We start from the raw sequence: 12,386 nt of genomic DNA, 5'->3' as shown, positions 1-12,386 counted from the left end.
CGACTGCGTTTTGACCTTACTTACTATGTTAACTAGTGTAGTAGTTGTTGGGGCACTTGTATATGTGGCTCGATAGTGATCTCTACACTGTGCAAAGTGTCAATCTTGTCGATATGAAGATCCGATTACGTTACCACAATGTCATTCACGCACCATATATACATACTGGATTACTGGTCACTTGCAAGCAACTTCAGAATGGGTCCTATACCTTCTTCAATTCTATGTACATGCAGCTGTGGCACAAGTATTGGGTTGCTGCCTCCACCTGGGGGCAAATTCGTTTCTCTGTCTTACTCAGTCGATTGATATGGGGTCACGATTTTAAGGGCTCAAGACAGTTGCATGTATGCGATGTTGATGCTTCCATCTTATACGATGATCTGCCGTTTTTTGGTCGAGATGATGAGCGCAAGATGCACTGGCTCTCCTGGGAGGGAGATCTTGCCGAAACCAGAGGGATGTGGAGATTTGGGTTTGAGGAGGGACCTTCACGCCTTCAATATTGCCAAAATGCACGCTGAGGCTTGGTGAATTCTATAGACCCTCGAAAATTCCTATGTGCTATCAAGCTCCATTATACCGGCGGTGAGTGCCAGAATTTATTGTATATTTTCTCTAAAAATGAATTAACAGAAATACCCGATGCGCCTTCATATATACGGAAAAGGGTGAAGTCTATTTTAAACCTTATACTCATAGAGCCCGTCGGAATTGAACCCTCAAGTCCGAATCCCTGAAATCGATACCCTGACCTTTCAGAGCCCGGTCAATATCAACCATGCATTGATCCTAAACCTGTTTGTAGCATGAAAATAGGCAATCCTGACCGGGATTACTAGGTTCTCTCCCCGATTCAGGGTCCCTACATGTCATATTTTTCTTTCTCGCTGTTGTTTCTTCGAGCTGCCCGAGCGACTTTGCTTACCTCGTTGCAAGCACCTGCAGCAGCTAGCACTGCGGTGCGTAGCAAACTCCACGGTATACCCCAACGTTCCCCAGGTGTCTTTCCGCCGGTCGCCGGCAAGGGGTGCGCCGGTCCCATGTCACCTGCATGTCGTGCCGCCGGCCGTGGCCGCATGTTGAAGACCCCGAAGCGACGCAGATCGATCAAAGCTAGAAGGCATGTAAATTTCTACTTACGTACGTGAGCTAGCTCAGAATACATTATACATTCACCTGCCTTCCTGCTTAAAGCCAGCTTCTACGTACGTGAAACTGTGAAAGTACGCTGTTAAAAGAAAAGCATCGGATGAGTCAGCTCCTTGTCTTGCCGTGGTCCGACGGCATGCCGGCGCCGGCTTCGCCTGCCGCCGGGAATACGCTAGCTAGCTAGACACGTCTCCAAGCAGTACCTGAGTACCTTGGTCCTTGGTCACCATGTTCATGGCGCGCTGCACCACGTAGTAGCCAGCGATGTGGTTGCCGAGGGGACTTGAGCACGCCGTCTAGCAAGCGGGGTCATGTGTCTGTTGTACGTGCACACAGCATCGTGCACGTCCTGCCGGCCATCGTTGTGCAGGAGCTCGCCGGCACACGGGTCCGCCGCGTCGACCTGGAAGCTCGCGCCGCGCTGCTCTACCATTTCCTGATCGTGCAAACACGGTTCCGCCAAGTCGACGTGAGCGCAGCCACCTCCACACCGTGCACGCCATCGCGTGCCGTCCTCCTAGCTCCCGTTCCTCCTCTGACGAGTGACGACTCGCCGCGCACCGGCGACATCGTGCTCTGCATGAAGGGCACCTCCATAGATTCCCCGCGTGGGCCATGCGAACCGGAAAACGCCCGCACCCGACGCCCTTCATCTGCAATGCCCAGCCTCTTGCTTCTCGGCGCCGTGCTGATTTCAGAAGAGAGGATTGAGGATAGAAGATGAATATGACATGTGGGACAGAGATTTCAGTGAGAGCAGACTATGATCCCGGGTGGGATTGATATTTTCCCGGTGCGCCAAATTGGTCCAGGGTTGATGTTGACCGGGATTAGAAAGGTTAGGTACAGATTTCAGGGATTTAGAGGTGGAGGTTCAACTCCGACGAGGTCTACGAGTTTAAGGTTTAAAACAGACTTTACCCTACGGAAAAAAACACAGAAGAGATGCAATGCAGATACGATGAATTTGTACAGTATGCTCGTTTGATGGCTATGTGCATCTTAGCTATTCTGAGGCGAGTGTCGCTCTTTATTTTTTGTATCCGCTCGATGCTACTACATTTTAGGTTAATAAAATCATCCTTTGTCGGAAAAATAGCACTAACAGAAGAGCCAGTACTACAGGACAAAGAGCTCACTTGCTCCAGGCCTCCCTTGTGTTAATTAACGTTGTCTCATTACTCGTGTGACGCGTGCGACTATTAAAAATTTTAAACCAGCAAATTACCTACTAACACAGCTTTCATGGTGCTTTTGGGCTACTATCATATCATATAGCGTCCAGCCAAAGCACAGCGGCGCTGGCTTCTAGCTGTAGGGGCGTTGAGTCAGATCTGTTTCTCCATTGAATTGAGTTGAAAACACGGTCATCTACCTAATGACAACGCAATTTCATTCTTTTAAGGAGTCCAATGATCCTTTAACTACAAACTGAGCCGGGTTTGATGCGCCATGTTCCTGCCCAACAGCTTTTAGCAAGGCGAGGAGGAGACAATGGAAGATAGGAGCCATGGCTTGGCGCTGGGGGTGAGCTTTCTCCTCCTCCTCATCGTCGCCGGCATCGCGCAGAGCGACAGAGAGAAGAACAAGACCACTATGGTGAGCCATCTCCCTGGCTTCCATGGCCCCCTTCCCTTCTCCATGGAAACAGGCTATGTGGAAGTGGACGACCGCAATGGCGTCCGCCTCTTCTACTACTTCGTTCAGTCGGAGACGAGCCCGGCGGAGGACCCCGTCTTGCTCTGGCTCACGGGCGGCCCGGGGTGCTCCTCCTTCTCCGGCCTTGCCTACGAGATCGGTAACTATTTGCTCAACCATTTTCCATTCTCATCATGCCCTGATTGATATGCTTAACCATTTTACTTATTGGTTGTTGCTATTGCAGGCCCTCTCAGCTTTCAGCCTGATTCCTACACCGATGGTCTGCCAGAGCTGGTGTACAGACAAGATTCTTGGACCAAGGCTAGTATCTTCTTTCAGCCACCCATCTAGTAGGACTTTATTCGATCACTAATTAATCATGTAAGTACAATTGCAGCTTCTAATTATGCTTCTGTCTAACCACCACTAGGTTGCCAATGTAATCTTTCTGGATTCCCCTGTTGGAGCTGGCTTTTCATACTCTGCAACAGACCAAGGGTACAAGTCCTGCGACACCAAAGCCGTTGACCAAACTGCCATCTTCCTTACCAAGGTCCGTCCAATCACATATTATTATCATCGTCTTATCACTCATAGTAATTAGCTTTGCTCTCCATCGTACGTGCTTATTATAATACTCCCTCCGTCCGGAAATATTTGTCATCAAAATGAATAAAAGGGGATGTATCTAGATGTATTTTAGTTCTAGATACACCCCTTTTTGTCCATTTTGATGACAAGTTTTTCCGGACGGAGGGAGTACTACTATTCTACACACCAATACTTCTGAAACTTCCCATCTTCAGACATTTCCTACTACTTTTACATGCTGTTTGGTGTGTAGAATTCATATTTATTTTATAGGTAATTATTCCGAATTCTTACGATCGTTGTTTTCTCCATGTGCAGTGGTATGAGGAGCATCCACAGTTCTTACTGAATCCACTTTTCATTGCCGGAGATTCGTATTCTGGCTTAATTGCGCCTCCGCTAACCTTTCAAGTTGCTAAGGGTATGCTTGTTTCTTAGTATTACAAATATTGCATTTTTCCTATAAAATTGAAAACTTTGGCATATAACATTTCTCTACTCAAATAACCCTTGACTTTACTGTTAAAACCTCAGTGTTCTGCTTCAAATTACCAATCCCGTGCCTCTTTTCCAGGTATAGAAATGGGCGACAAGCCACTTCTTAATCTGAAGGTCACACAACCTTTCTTTACTCTTGGAACAATTAACGCAGGTTATCTTTGTGTTGCCTTCTAAGAAGCTACTCCCTCCGTTCCAAAATAGATGACTCAGCTTTATACTAACTTTAATACAAAGTTGGGTCATCTATTTTGGAACGGAGGGAGTACTAACGTTCTAACATATATATCACTACAGGGTTATATCATAGGCAACCCAGTAACGGATCGCAAGTTCGATTCGCCAGCCATAGTTCCTTATGCCCATAGGATGGGCCTCATATCTGACGAACGATATGAGGTGGTAGAGGGGATCACATCCTTTCTTTCACACAGTATTGAGTTGAGCTATTTCATTCATTTGTGATGATTAAAAAAATTCTATGTGCTAAATTTCAGATATACAGGGAAAGTTGTGGTGCAGACACCGGTATGAACCGAAACATACAATGTAAAAATTGCCATGACGCGATAGATAAGGTACAATAATACCAGCAGAAAGGGAACTTTAAGAGCCTTTTGTCTCTATTATTAACGATGCTTCTTTTCAAAGTTGATTAACGATGCTTTTTATTCTGATTTGTAGTGTTTGAAGGGCATAAACATACATCACATCCTAGAACCTGAATGTTCTTCCGAACACAATGGAAATTCAGATAGCGGCAGGATGCTGCTTGACTACGGCAATGCAGAGCTTGGCTTGTCCGATATTTCTTCGGAGTGCAGAGTAAGTGGCCAAGAAACCTAGCTTAAATGGCTTAAGATTTTCTTCTTTGCTAATTAAATTGACCATGTTTATTTTGAACTTTATACAACATTGTTTGTGCCACCACTATATATATGACTACTGCATGCAGGAGAAAGGATACAGCATGTCCGGCATCTGGGCAAACAACAGGGCGGTGAGGGAGGCTCTGGGTGTTCACAAGGGAACTGTTCCTGTGTGGCTGAGGTGCAACCACGGCACGCCATACACCACCGACATCAGGAGCAGCGTGGAGTATCACCGGAGCCTGACCAGCAGAGGCTACCGGAGCCTGATCTACAGCGGCGACCACGACATGACGGTGCCTTTCATTGGCACCCAGGCGTGGATCCGCTCCCTCGGCTTCGCCGTCGTCGATGAGTGGAGGCCATGGTATGCCACCGGCCAAGTTGCTGGGTGAGTACGTTTGAGCCGCTACAAGTGAGATCCCGCTAGTAGTTTTCTCCCATCAGCTTGGGGAAACTTTTACGTTGTTGATTTGTGATGCCCTTGATTGAGCTGCATTTCATTTGTGTGCAGGTTTACAACGCTCTACGCCAACAATCTCACTTTTGCGACGATCAAGGTATGTATAAGGGACTAGCTAGTTTGTTTTTAAACCGAGGCAAAAGTTTTGCCCCATATATTAATTAGGAGAGAAAAATAGAGTTTATTAGGGCTACAACACACTCCACAGCGATACAAAGGCATTACTCTCCCGGCATGATTGACGCAGCTTCTTAGCCCCGGCAGCAACCCAAAGTGTCGCCTCCACTTAGATGAGGGCTAGAATTACAAATGGCAGTGCACTTTTTTGGCGGAACACCCATGCATTACGCTCATTACAGAGGGCCCAAGAGGTGAGCAAGGCAAGGGAGGCCAACGCCTTCCCGTTGGGAACGTAGGAGTCGGAGAGCGCGATCCACCACTCTTTGGTGGATCCAAAATGATGTCAGACAGAGGTGTCGATGCTTTCGAGTTGCAACCATTCCTTGATTATGCCCCAAAGCCGAATGGAAAACCGACATCCGAAAATAAGGCGATCGACCGTTTCCTGCTCGCGCCTACAGAGGGGGACAAAGGCCACAGTTTGGTCATCCACGTTTGCCCAATCTGTCCGCTGTCCACATTCTATTTTGGGCGGCCAACTAAGCGAAGAACTTCACTTTGGGAGAGGGACTGGCTAGTTTGATGTATCGACTCTATTTGTTAATTTGCTACTCTATTTGTTTGTCATGCCAAGCAAGTGTTTCTTTGTTTGTCTGATTGATCAGGGTGGTGGTCACACTGCTCCAGAGTACAGGCCCAAGGAATGCTTGGCCATGGTCGACAAATGGCTCTCCGGTCGTCCTCTCTAACTCGTCTTCTCGCGCGCATCACATCTGCTTCCTCTTGTTACGGACATAAGAATTTTGGATTCAGAAAGAATACTATTCTACTGTCTGTAACCTACTACTATTAAGTTTGTCAATGTATAGCGTGACATGGTATATATAACATTTGCATGTTTATCATCGTCAAGGCAATACAAGTGTGATGATCCAGCCTATGCATCGATTGATGCATGCAACTTTCTATTTTATTTATTTTGACGGAGATGCAAATATTTTTTGTTGAACATAGTACAGACACAGACGCTCATATATAAGTGCTTATAATTTTTTGGGAATTTATTAACAATTTTGGAAAAAAAATGTTCAGGTTTGTTAAATTTTCATACATAATTTGAAATTCCAAAATAGTTGAATTTTTTTAAGAAATGGTTGGGACATAAGAAAATGTTCATGTTAATTCATAATGACATAAATTGCAAGTAATAGAAGCATTCAAATTATAAAAAACTACATGCTCACGGAAGCACCTGTCCAGCACACTCCTGACTCCTCTCAACTGGTGTATTTTTGCACTATGGATAAATGACCACAACTTCTTGCAACAGACTCGCACAGACATATGAGGCATCCATGTCAAGTTTGAACGACTTCCAACACCCGTTTACGAGTGCGACATGTTTGATCATTTATTAGCCTTTTTTTCACGGAGAAAACTCATGAAAATGAAAAAATTGTCAAAAGTCCAAATAAATTGGCATGATACCTGAATTGGTCAAAGAAGCTGGTGGAAAGAAATTAAGTCATTTGACGAATGTTGAAAAACAACGAGCTTTCAAATAGACCCTTCTAGCCTCTACCTGAACTGTCCCCGTTGGGCATGGTCTATTTGTGGACATTGTTAAAATGACCCCAACTTCTGCAAGCAGGTAGGCATGCCTATGGTAGGAATCCATGCCTGATTTCGATGACTTTTGACACATTATGCAAGTTACGACACATACGACCATTTATCGGCCATTTTTAACCGAGGAAAATCCAAAAAATGTAAAACTTGTCGAAAACTCAAACAACTTGGCGTGTGCCTTGAATTGGTCATACAAGGCCATGAAAAAAAATATTGTGACCATTTAGGTACGTTGAGAAATGAGGTGCTCCCAAATGGACCCTTCAACCCGAACACTGTTCGTTGAACATGGTATTTTCTTGGAAATGTCAGAAGTGACCCCAACTTTCGCAAGTAGGTGGGCATGCCCATGTTAGGCATACATGCCTGGTTTGAATCACTTTCGACACAATATGCATATTGCAACATGTCTAGTAATTTGTCGCCTTTTTTCATTGGGAAACTCCAGAAAATGCAAAACTTATCAAAAGCCACAATAACTTGGCATGGTGCGTTGAATTGGTCATACAATGCCATGGGAAAAACTTGAGGTCATTTCAAGGATGTCGAGAAACAATGTGCTCTCAGACGGAGCCTTCTGGCCTACCCGGATACCCTTCGTTCAACATGGTCTATTTTTGTGCGTACTTGAAATAATCTCAATTTTTTCCACCAGGTGAGCATATGCCCATGGTAGGCATCCACGTCAAATTTGAACGATTTCCGACACCGTATGCAAGTTGCGACTCGTCTGGCCATTTATGGGTATTTTTTGACCAAGAAAACTCTATAAAATGCAAAATTTGTCGAAATCAAAACAACTTGCCATGGTTTCTTGAATTGGTCATATAAGTCCATGGAAACAAATTGGGGTCATTTCATGGATGTCTGGAAACAATCGGCCTTCTGGCCTACGCGGACACCCTTCGTTGAACATGGTCTATTTTTGACATTTTTTAAATGACCCCAACTTTTGCAAGAAAATGGGCATGCCCATGGTAGATATCCATGCAAAGTTTGATCAAATTCATGCACTTTGCACGTTGCGACATGTTCGGTCATTTATTGACTTGTTTTTTCCCGAGGAAACTCCAGAAAATGCAAAATCCATCGAAAACCAAAACAACTTCACATGGTGCCTTGAATTGGTCATATAAGTACATGAAAAAATTGGATCATTTCAAGAATGTCGAGAAACAACGTGCTCACAAACGAAGCCTTCTGCCTACATGGGCACCCTCAGCTGAACATGACTTATTTTCTAAAAATTCTTGAAAATAACCCTAACTTTTTTAATAAGGTGGGCATGCCCATGGTAAGCATCCATGTCAGATTTGAACAAATTATGACACCGTCTGCAATCTGCGAGATGTCTTGCCATTTATCAACTTTTTTCCAAAAAAATCTGAAAAATTCAAATTTGTTAGTGTTTCTTCAATAAACTTTTGATTTCTTTTTAAATGTTCGTATTCGAAATTTTGTTCGCTCTTTTTAAAAATATTCGTGTTTTGACATGCTGAGCAATTTTGGAAGACACAGTTCTTTTGAATTTGCTGTACAATTTTTTAAATGCAAATATTTAGATTTTTGAACAAAATTTGTAAAGGCAAACATTTTTTGAAATTTTGAGCAAATGTTTAAAAGCGCAAATTGGTTTGGGGACCTTCTAGAAGGTCCATGAATCAATTGTTTTTTGTGTTTTGTTTCTCTTTTCTATCACCTTTTTCTTCTTTTTTCTTTTAAAAATCGCAAAATTAAAAAAATTCAACATATTCAAAATTTACCCATTTTTTAAAAAAATGAAAATTTCAAAAAAAAATCACAATTTCAAAAATTGTTTTTCTATTTCATAAATTGCAGAATTCTAAACGTGTTTATGTTTTCGAAAAATGTTCGGAGTTTCCATATTTTCTTCACGTTTTCGAAAATTATTCACAATTTAATTAAATGTTTGTAGTTTCAAAATATTTCAATGTCTCAAAAGTGTTCGTGTTTACAAAATTTGTTTAAATTTTCCAAAATTCTTTGAATTTTTTTTTTTCTCATTTTCCAAAATTTGTTTAGAATTTTGAAATGTATTACCTTTTTAAAAGATGGTCCATGTTTAAAAAAATGTTTGCAATTTCAAAAAGCCAAGAGTTTCAAATTTTGCTCGTGTTTAAAAAATTGTTCGTAATCTGAACTTTTGTTCTCTTTTTTCACAATTTCAAAATGTGTTCCATTTGAGTAAAATTATGGCCCAAATAAAATTTTGAATCCATAACGCTAAATTTTCATTTAAGGATTGCTTATAAAACAAAATTTGAGCTCACAAAATACATGAGAGCTTTTGTAATATTTTGGGTTGTAAATGATTTCCATAAATCCCAAATTGTATTGGAACCCTAATGTTAAATTGGGAATTAAGTTGAACCCTAAAATAATTCACGCAATAAATTAATATCCCAAAATAGGTTAACATTTATTATAATTTGGAAGAAATGTAAATTTCCTAAGTTCCAAATATTATGATGAACCTCTGTAAATTTTCCCGAGATGTTTGGAGTGAATATGATTTTTAAAATTAATTAAAAAATCAAATTGGAATAATTGCAATGTTCAAAACAAGGCTATAAATTTTATTAACATTTTTGGCAGGAAATCATTTTCCCTAAGTCATATATATTAAGTTGAGCATTTGGATTTTCCATGTAAGAGTTTTACGCAAGATCGCTTTTCGAATCAAACTCAATTCAAATGGAAAAAGAAAACCGAAAAGAAAAAGGAAAGAGGTAAAGTAAACAACCTAAACCTAGCCTACAGCCCAGCAAGCTGATCTAGCCCTACGAGCGCGCAGCATAATAGCGTGGCCCAAGTCAGCCGCCATTGTGCCATTAATTTCGTTGTTGCAGGATTGTGTGCTTTCTCATGTTCCGGACACCCATCGCTTGCTCAACGGTGCTGCCTTCTCCACCTGCGGCGCGTATGCTGCTCTCACGGATCAGCTTGCAGAGCCAATGCTTGCTGAAATTTGGGACTCAAAGGTGCCAAAAAAGGTTTATGAGTTTTGGTTGGCTGTTCTACCTTGACCGCCTCAACACAAGGCATAACTTGCACAAGAAAAACATCATGTACACCGAAGTTTGCCCAAGATGTAGCCACTTGGTTGAAGACCGCGACCATCTCTTCTTTTCTAGCCCAGCAGCCCGAAGGATTTGGCGTGCAATTGGCATAAGCCCTATGGCCACACCTATTGGTGAGCTCTTCAACACAACTCTACCCGCACAGCTGCCGACTTCGGTTCGACCCTTCATGCTACTTCTCACCCTTTGGAATTTGGGATGCAAGAAACAAGAAAGTTTTCCAAGGGCTTGACATCGATTCTTCTGTTTCTGTTAGAGCTAGCCTACCATGGATGACTTGGTTATTCGGCCTCATCGGCTTAAGTCTGATACTTTAAAGGGCCACGCCGGCTTGTGGCGTGAGTTCCTCTCCTCACAACACTTGTGAACTATGTAACATTTGCTGACTTTGGAAATATATTCAGGTGGGGAAAGACTCCCCCTCGATGACCATTTAACCATTTAAAACAAATTGAGCTTCCAGGTCGATTTGTACATCATCCCCCTCCCTTCCCTCCCCTCTCCTCCCCTGGGTCGCCCCCGCGCGGCGACCAGTGGGGAACCCTAGCGCCGACAAGTCCTCGGCTCTCTCTTCCACCTCTCCTGCCTGCCGCCGCCGGGGCGCGCCGCCGGGCAAAGCCCGGTTGGCGTCGGCGGCGGCGGGATATCTCCTCCCCGCAGCGGCCGGACCTGGCGCAGGTGGCGTTCGGCGGCAGTTGGCGGCGCTTTGGCGACGGGGCGCGCCGGTGAGGGCTCAGGGAGCGACGGCAGGAGCTGCTTCCCCTGGTGGTCGAGTGGGGGGCCGTTCGGGGCGCGCCTATGGTGGCCGTGGTCGATCTGTTTCAGATTTGATCGCCGATGCCTCGGGCGCGCGGGGATCTCGGGGCGGCGGCCTTGATCGGTGGCGCGCGGTGCGGCCTGCCTGGCAAGCGGCACCCGCGGGTGCAGATGGGGGGCCTTCCACGGCTGCGTGGGCGGCGTGGATGCGGCGGCGCTACGGCGGCTCCTCGATGGCCGCCCGGAGTTCCATGGGAGGCGTCGTCTCCGACTCGATCTACTCCGGTTCGTCCTGGCTACGGTAGCGACTACGGTCGACGCCAATACTGCCTGGACGGATCTGGCGGGTGGGCATGGATCCGGGGGAAACTCCAGGCCGGCGTGGCGGCCGCACCAAAGTCGATGCCCTCAGCGCCGATTACCTTCCTGGAGGCTTCGGTGTGGATCATACGCCCCCCCCCCTCTGCCATGAGCGCAGGCGAAACCCTCTGTTCCTCTGTTTGGGCGACGATGGCACTTTGGTGTCGTGTTCCTTCCTGAAGGCGTCGGCCGAGGACTGCTCAGGGTGGTGGAGTTGCTGGTAGTTCGGAGTCGACGCGAGATGGCATGTAGGTGGAGCGATGTGGCATCAACAGTATCATCGGCGGTGGGTCTCGGCGGCATGGCGCAGTGGAGTCTCGGCGTCCAATGCGCGGAGATGGACTCGCGCAGGAGGAGGAAGCTGTCTGGCGTTGTGGCGGCATCGACGGTAGCTAGACCGTGCAAGGTAGATGCAACAGTACATCTCTGAAGATGGATTGGTGGCAGGTGGCTGCGGCAGCCTCATACCCGGCAGACGTCCTGGTGAGGAGTGCGCCGGACTGGTAGGTGCCCCATACCCGGCAGGCGTCCTGGTTGGGACCTCAGGTCTTAGATGTTTAGGTTTGGCTGCGATGTCTGTTTGGTATTAGGCCCAGACTATCAGCACCCCTTCATCGATTGGATAGGTGTAGCGATAGTTGTTGCATAGACGGTGGCTTTAGTCTTGCTGTTGTATGACTTTGTAAGGTCTTGTGAGAATAATTAATAAAGTGGTCGTATGCATCGTCCAGATGCAGAGGTCGGGGTCATCCTCCTTTTTTAAAATAAAAAAAAGGTCGATTTGTACAACATGGCACGCTAGGTTAGTTGCGAGCAGTTGAAGTTGAATACGACGTACGGTGATCCAAGAAATAATAGGTATATGGCCGATGTAAGACTTGAGAAACACCCGATCGTACTTGATCATCACCGGTGTGGAGTACCTGTACAAGTGCACGTGCACGTTGAGCAGGCTAACAAATTCTTGTGTACTGTAAACTAACAGAAGAGCCAGTAGAGGACAAAGAGCTCACTGGCCATCTAGCAACCTAACACAGCTTTCATGGTGCTGTTGGGCTACTGTCATGTTGAGTCAGATCTGTCTCTCCATTATTGGATGGAATTGAAGAGAAGAGAAAGCGGCCATCTACCTACTGACGACGACAAATTCCTTCTTTTAGTAAAGAGACTAACGATCCTTTAACTACAACTAAAACTGAGCTGAGT

General features: G+C 45.1%; 1 protein-coding gene across 2 annotated transcripts; it reads left to right on the top strand.

Annotated features, from left to right (window-relative positions):
• The first annotated feature begins 2,479 nt into the window (after window positions 1-2,479).
• LOC119274991 (serine carboxypeptidase-like 17) lies at window positions 2,480-6,291 on the top strand. 2 transcript variants are annotated; one of them, XM_037555765.1, is made up of 11 exons: window positions 2,480-2,950; window positions 3,038-3,114; window positions 3,224-3,346; window positions 3,703-3,805; window positions 3,959-3,996; window positions 4,180-4,281; window positions 4,380-4,460; window positions 4,567-4,707; window positions 4,838-5,142; window positions 5,266-5,311; window positions 6,000-6,291. In XM_037555765.1, exons 1-11 carry the CDS (start codon window positions 2,647-2,649, stop codon window positions 6,081-6,083), a joined length of 1,404 nt encoding a protein of 467 aa, XP_037411662.1. In that variant the 5' UTR covers window positions 2,480-2,646; the 3' UTR covers window positions 6,084-6,291. The 2 variants fall into 2 exon arrangements, with proteins under 2 accessions (XP_037411662.1, XP_037411663.1); XM_037555766.1 differs by lacking the exon at window positions 4,180-4,281.
• The last annotated feature ends 6,095 nt before the right edge of the window (window positions 6,292-12,386 follow it).

This window comes from Triticum dicoccoides, chromosome 3B (genome assembly GCF_002162155.2).
Source record: "Triticum dicoccoides isolate Atlit2015 ecotype Zavitan chromosome 3B, WEW_v2.0, whole genome shotgun sequence".
NCBI lineage: Eukaryota > Viridiplantae > Streptophyta > Magnoliopsida > Poales > Poaceae > Triticum > Triticum dicoccoides.
This window is presented reverse-complemented; position numbering and strand designations above follow the sequence as displayed.